This window comes from Spinacia oleracea, chromosome 5 (genome assembly GCF_020520425.1).
Source record: "Spinacia oleracea cultivar Varoflay chromosome 5, BTI_SOV_V1, whole genome shotgun sequence".
In the NCBI taxonomy this organism is placed as follows: Eukaryota; Viridiplantae; Streptophyta; class Magnoliopsida; order Caryophyllales; family Amaranthaceae; genus Spinacia; species Spinacia oleracea.
In genome coordinates, this window is record NC_079491.1 from 26,884,410 (window position 1) to 26,892,054 (window position 7,645).

Consider the following 7,645-nt stretch of genomic DNA (forward strand, 5'->3'; position numbering starts at 1 on the left):
GGCGGGAAAAAACCACCCGTGTATGTAATTTCTGGCGGTCCAGTCCACGGAGGGACAATAAGCGGCGCCAGCAGAATTTTGGAGGAACACAGGCACATGGTAAACTATCATAACACAAGAGTGTGGCCGAACCCACCCAGCATACCAGTGATGACGTTCTCGGAATGGATTGCAGAGGCATCATTTTCCCGCATGATGACCCGCTAGTTCTCACAATCGATATAGCAAATGCCGATGTGAACAGAGTATTAGTAGACGGTGGCAGCTCAACAAACATCATCTTCTGGGAAGCCTTCAAACAATTGCACATACCAGAAGACGAGCTCCAAAGGGTGAACTACCCAGTAATCGGTTTCTCAGGATCTACAGTGTACCTAGAGGGTAGCATACGGCTGCCGGTGAAAATCGGAGAGGGATCTGAAATGCGAGATCTCATGGTGGATTTCCTAATCATCAAAGTACCAGCGGCCTACAACGTGATCATCGTTCGCCCATTCATACATGACGCGCAGGCGGTAGTCTCCATCTATCATTTGACAATGATATACATGTCGAACCTGGAAAGGCCGGCAAAGATAAGGGGAAGTCAGTTGGCGGCAAGATCCTGTTACTTGACTGCTTTGAGAACACCGGGAAGAATGGTCCCAGAAGTAAACTTGACTACTGAGCCGGCAAGGCAAGAGGTACACTTGACTACTGAGCCGGCAAGGCAAGAAGTAAACTGGACTACTAAGCCGGCAAGACAAGAACAAAGGCCAAAAAAGAAGAATGGCACGAAAAGAGATCGAACTGACATGGAACACTTTGATGAGAAACCGGTATCAGCACCAAGACCAATGCCAGATGGTCTGACAGAAAATATTGAGCTGGAGGTTGGAAATATGGATAGAACGGTCGTGATCGGTACAGAAATGGGGAGTGACATGAAGGTCAACCTCATAAGCTTGCTAAGGGAGCACGCGGACATCTTTGCATTCTCAGCGGATGAGATGCCTGGTATCGATCCAGAGATAATGGTCCACCGGTTAAACGCCGACAGAAATGTTAGGCCAGTACGGCAAAAAAGCGTAATTTCTCCACGGAAAAAATGGCAGCAATACAAGAAGAGGTGGATAAACTGCTGGCGGCAGGTTTTATTGAGCCATGTGATTACCCTGAATGGTTGGCAAATGTAGTAATGGTAAAAAAGCCGAGTGGGTCATGGAGAATGTGTGTAGATTTCACCAACCTTAACAGAGCGTGTCCGAAAGATTTCTACCCACTACCACGGATTGATAGGCTGGTAGACTCTACTAGCGGCCACGCAATGCTCAGTTTCCTAGATGCTTTCTCATGATATCACCAGGTCAGCCTGCATAAATCAGACAGGAAGAAGGCGGCTTTTATCACGGATGCAGGAGTTTTCTGTTACCAGGCAATGCCATTCGGGTTGAAAAATGCAGGGGCAACATATCAAAGGCTGATCGACAAGGTGTTTGCCGACCAAAAAGGCAGAAACGTGGAGGTCTATGTAGGCGACTCTATCGTAAAAAGCCGGAAAGAGGAGGATCATATTACCGATCTCCGAGAAACTTTCGAGACTTTGAGAAAATATAGGATGAAATTAAACCCGAAAAAATGTGTCTTTGGAGTAAGATTAGGAAAATTCCTAGGGTTCTTGGTCACCGAGCGTGGCATAGATGCTAACCCTGAAAAAGTAGAAGCAATCATCAGTCTGCCGCAACCCAAAAGTGTAAAAGACATACAACGGTTGACAGGAAAAATGGCCGCCTTGAACAGATTTGTGAGCAAGTCGGCAGACAAGCAAATGCCCTTCTTCACAACCTTGAGGCAAAACAAGAAATTCAAATGGGGGCCGGCAGAGCAAGAGGCTTTTGAATCTCTAAAAAGTCACCTGAAGAACCTACCAACAATAGCAAGGGCAAAGGAGGGCGGAAAATTACAGTTGTACATATCGGCGTCACCAAAAACAGTCGCAGCAGTACTGGTAGCCGAAACAGAAAACAAAGGGCAGCAACCAGTATATTTTGTGAGCCATGTGCTAAACGGCCCAGAAACAAGATACACGTTGGTGGAGAAAATGGCATATGCAGTCCTTGTCGCGGCTAGAAAGTTAAGACCATACTTTGATGCACATACAATCGAAGTGCTGACAAACTTCCCTCTCGAAATAGCCATTAGCAAGCTAGATACATCAGGTAGGCTGCTAAAATGGGCAATAGAGTTGTCCGAATTTGACTTGGAATTCCGGCCAAGAACTGTAATCAAAGCCCAGGCATTGGCAGATTTCATAGTTGAAGCGTCATACCAAGAGGATGAAGTACAAGCTGAAGTATGGGAGGTCTCAGTGGATGGTTCAGCTGCGCAGACAGGCAGTGGGGCCGGAATAATCATGAAATCGCCAGGAGGAGACATCTTTGAGTATGCTATAAAGTTTATGTTCAACGTGTCAAATAACGAGGCAGAATACGAGGCTGCAATCGCCGGCATCCAAATGTGCCTCGCAGCAGATGCAAAAAGAGTAACACTGACAACAGACTCCCAGCTAGTAGCAAGTCAATTCAGCGGAGAGTACGAGGCCAAAGAACCTTCAATGGTAAAATACCTGGAAAAGTTGAGGTCAGTTTCGGCTCAGCTAGAGAAATTCAGCATTAATCTGGTACCCCGAGCAGAAAATACGCTGGCAGATGCGCTATCAAAGTTAGCAAGTTCAAATATCGCCGACTTGAAAAGAACAGTCATGATGGAAGTCATGAATAAGCGAAGTACGGAGTCGGAAGAAATACGGGTCATGGCCATCACGACTACCTCAGAATGGTACGATAATATCCAAACATACATACAGACTGGAGCCCTACCAGTAGATTTGGCAGAAGCCAAAAAGACAAAAAGGGACGCGGTTTGGTACATCATCCTGTGGGGACGGCTGTACAAAAAGTCATTTAGCCTACCATTCTTAAGGTGCCTGACAGCATTCGAGTCAGCAAGGCTGATCGAAGAAATGCAAGAAGGGACATGTGGGAACCATGCCGGTGGAAAACCCCTTGCCATCATCTGCCAAAGACAAGGCTATTACTGGCCAACAATGTTAGAAGATTGTCGAGCATATGTAAAAAAGTGCGAGAAATGTCAAAAGTTTTCAGCTGTGATAAACTTGCCAGCTAATGATTTGATGCCCATTCTGAACCCAATCCCATTCGCGCAATGGGGAATGGATATTGTTGGACCATTTCCAATGGTGGCCGGAGGGCGCAAGTTCTTAATAGTAGCAGTGGACTACTTCACCAAGTGGATAGAAGCAGAGCCGGTAGCAAAAATAACGGCAAACCAGGTGAAAAAGTTCATATAAAAAAAATATAATAACGAGATTCGGACTGCCGCAGGCAATAGTTTTTGATCATGGATCACAGTTTGATTGTGCACCCATACAATGCTTCCTGGGATTATACAGAGTAAAGTTAGCTCACTCATCAGTATGTCACCCACAAAGCAATGGGCAAGCAGAGGACTGGCTGCGTTGAAAAAGAAACTAGAAGACTGTAAAGGCAAATGGGCAGATCTTATGCCAGAAATTTTGTGGTGCAACAGAACTTCTATCAAGGAGGCTACCGGCGAGAGTCCGTTTAAGCTAAGCTTCGGGTCTGAGGCGGTCATAGCGGCAGAAATGGCTCTGCCAACCATGTGAATCCAGCATTACGATGAGGAAAGAAACGATCAGCTGCTGCGACATCAGTTGGACTTCATGCCAGAAATCCGCATGAAAGCAGAAATCAGTTCGGCAGCATACAAAAGCAGAATGAGCAGAGCATACAACAAGAAAGTGAAACACCGGCCTCTAGGAGTAGGAGACCTGGTACTGCGGAGAACGGCGGCAACAGGGAAAGGAAATGCTCAAGGAAAGCTGACAACAAATTGGGAAGGACCATACCAGATATGGGAGGAAATTGTTCCTGGGTCATACCGGTTAATGCAGATGGATGGTACCACGCTCAAGAACTCCTGGAATGCCAGTACTCTGAGAAAGTACTATTTTTGAAAAAACTGTAATGATGATGTATGAGCAGACTGACTGCAATAGCAGTCTGCATTTTGCTGTTGTGTAAAATTAGGGCGGTCCTCAAATACGACCAGTCCATAAATGAAGGAAGAAAAGAGCAAAAAACAAACGTTGCATAAATCCACACACAAAGGTAATGTATGGATGTGATCAGTAGCAGTAAAGAAAATAAATGCCGTATGGGCACTTTACTGTGAAGCGTAGCAGTCCATAATAAGTTGTTGTGATTAGTAGCTTTGGAGAAAATAAATGCCGTTAAGGGGCACTCCATTGTGAAGCGTAGCATTCAACGAAGTGTATGGATGTGATCAGTAGCAGTAAAGAAAATAAATGCCATATGGACACTTTACTGTGAAGCGTAGCAATCCATAATAAGCTGTTATGATTAATAGCTTTAGAGAAAATAAACGTCGTTAAGATGCACTCCATTTCGAAGTATAACATTCAACAAGTTAAGCAAATAATATCAGTATGTGTAACATTCATTTCGAAGTGTAACATTTAACAAGTTAGCAATATAGTGATGCCGGCAAAATTAGAAGTATCATACGCAAAATGAAGTAAATATGCAATCAAAATTACTTGTTATAAATACACGGCTACAAAAGGAAACACACGAAAAACCGACAGCCATCACCCAAAAAACTTGCGAAGTGATTAGCTGATAACAAGGCACAAAGGGATGCCGAATAAAACCAACATCGCCACGATAATACGATGTTCTAACTTAAATTACATCAACATTAAAGTGCCCTAACAGCATTTTCCAAAAAATCTAAAGCCAGCCGCCAAAAAATAAAATCCTAACAAGTATGAGGCCGACTGGGAAAAGAAGAAGATCCGCAAGAGGAGGGAGGTGATGACTGCCGAAACCGTCAAACGGCATGCTCATCATCAGACCAATAGGCTGCTTCTGGAACCTGCAAAGGAGGCAGGGTCCTCTGATTAGCATTGCAGATCACCGCCTCGGGTAGCTCCTGAGGCTCAAAGCCGGTAGCAACCTTGTACAGCTCTTTTTCCTCATACCCATCCTCAAATTCTTGCCAGCCATCCTCATCCATCTTCTTCACATGGCAAACGACCCGATGCGCAGCACACCAACCGCCGTTATGGCGCAGAGTCAGAAGGTCATTAAACCAGTCAGACTGAAGAAGTTTGTCAACAGCCCTCTTGGCGGCAGATTTCTTCACACCTGGCAAACCTTCATTAACACTCGTCAACTGTTGATCCAAGCCGTTTGCCCTCTCAGTCTCAGCCTGCAGCCTAGGATCAATATCCTTGAGCCGTTTATTAGCCACCTCCAAATCAGAAGTCACAGTATCCAACTTCTTCTTGCTATCTTCCAACGAAGACTCCGCATCCTCAGCCCGCCTCCTTAAGTCGGCCATATCAATGTTTTTCTGGGTCAGCTGCAGCTGATTCCAACAGTAAACATAGTACAAGTCCATGCTGGACTGAACGGCCTGAACATAAAACAAGGAAGGGAATCAAAATGGCCCTCAACCGAATGGACATATTGCAAATAAAAAAAAATATATAAAAATATATATATATATATATATATATATATATATATATATATATATATATATATATATATATATATATATATATATATATATATATATATATATATATATACAAAAAAACAATATATATACAAAAAACAAGATAACATACCTTGTAGAGGTCATTAAAGTGTTGAGCAGCAGGGGCATCAATCTGACCTTGTGGCCTATCAGCAGGCGTTATCAAGTCTTTAAAAGCACGGTAGCCTAAATCACCACCGTCCTTAGCTGAGTCGGTGGCCACCGACTCCCCACACAGCAAGTCAATGGTGGGGTAAAACTGATCGGTAGGTTCACCGCCAGGAGTCTCAAACCATGACTTCATTTGCGGTGGAATCTTGAAAGGAGTATCCTCGATCCAACCACCGGTACGCAAAGGTAGGTGGTAATTCATCCTAGAATCCCCAGATTTGTTCTCGCTACGACTAACAGGAGGCATGCTAGAATTACCACTGGTAACAGCAGCAGAAGTAGCTTGACGGTGCAAATTCTCATCAAAGCCGCCGACAGGACCCTCGTTGTCCAAAATCTCAAGAGAAGCTTGAGGAGACGAGTGCACCTGAATAGTTGAATCATCAGTTTTCTTGGCGGCAGATTCCAAGACAGGCTCGTTCGTCTCAAGATCGGCAAGAATATCATCCTCAACAGTGGCCTTTGCCCTCTTAGTCGGATTAAACCGGCTGGTATTAAGAGACGACCTTTTCCGGCGGTTTCCACCTCGGCCTGTAGGATTGGATTGCATTGTAGATGATGGTGGAGCTTTAGAAACAGCAACAGAAGAAGATTTGGATTTGCAGGCGGCACTCACACGATTCTTCGCAACAGTGGTAGTAGAGCGACGAGAAGAAGCTCGTGTCGAATACGTTGATATCGTGTCGTATTTAGCTTTAGGTTGAGGAGGCTGCGTGCACACAGGTCTCCAATTTACGTCAAAACCAAGAATATCTCTATCCAAGGTTTTCGTACCTGAAAAACACGACAAAGGAATTAATACCGGAAAGACACTTATACAAAACAAAAACCTAACTAAGCAAAATAAAGAAATAATATATAGCAAAATAATAATAAAAGCTGGCAAATCAACTAATGGTGTGTTTACCAAAACAATGAGTATTGCATAAGCCGACAGCAGACAACGGTTGGCTACCCAAAATATAATAGGCGTTAGGAAGCCAATTTCTATTTACAGCCTGCTTTTTGCTGAGGCCGACATCAAGAATGTCGCACTCTAAATAATCAAATGATTTTCTTTCCCGACGGCCCAAACCACGCTGGTTATACTACTCCATTCGAGGCCTAGTTTGGTAAAGGTCCGCCGAAGAGAAAAATCGTCAGGAACTTGAACAAAGTAAAAACGATCCTACCAGTCTTTACAGCTCGACATAGGAGGATGCCCAGTCTTCCTTTTTGTTGCACTATATGCCGACATCCATCCTGTCTCACCGTCCTTCTTTAACCACAACAACCGCTTGAATAAATTCAACGTCAGCGGCCATTGCTTAAACAGACACAGCCAGACAAAAGAAATGACGGTTCTGATAGTAGTAGGTGTAACTTGGGCCAAACAGACATTCCAGGCTCGAAATATCTTCTCAACGAAAGGATGCAAAGGAAAGCGAAGCCCAAAATCAAAATGCTTCGCGTACACAGCAATATGGCCGGGAGGACAGTCAAAAATTGTAGCACCTTCAGGCGGCACTACCAATTTATATTCAGCCGGTAAGCCAAGAAAAACCCCCCCATGAACCACATGATTTTTCTTGATAATCAAATCACGCAATGTCGTCAAAATCTCGGTCGTACGAGGAAGACTGTCTAAAGGGGGAAGCACTTCTTTCCTGTGAATATCCGTGGCGTCGTCGGTAAAATAAGGCTGCTCCTTAGCCTCATCCGCAAGAACGTCGGCTACTATAACGTCGGCAGGATCATCATCATCTGAGCCAATACCATTATCGCTGGCTTCCATACCGTCCCTACCAGATATGTCGGCTTCATCACCACCACCACCCCTGTGTTCGTC

General features: G+C 44.5%; 1 protein-coding gene across 1 annotated transcript; it reads left to right on the top strand.

The window, feature by feature from the left end:
• The first annotated feature begins 1,177 nt into the window (after positions 1 to 1,177).
• LOC130461375 (uncharacterized) lies at positions 1,178 to 3,685 on the top strand. Its single transcript, XM_056829459.1, has 3 exons — positions 1,178 to 1,282; positions 1,346 to 3,331; positions 3,452 to 3,685. The coding sequence occupies exons 1-3, from the start codon at positions 1,178 to 1,180 to the stop codon at positions 3,683 to 3,685; spliced, it is 2,325 nt and encodes a 774-aa protein (XP_056685437.1).
• The last annotated feature ends 3,960 nt before the right edge of the window (positions 3,686 to 7,645 follow it).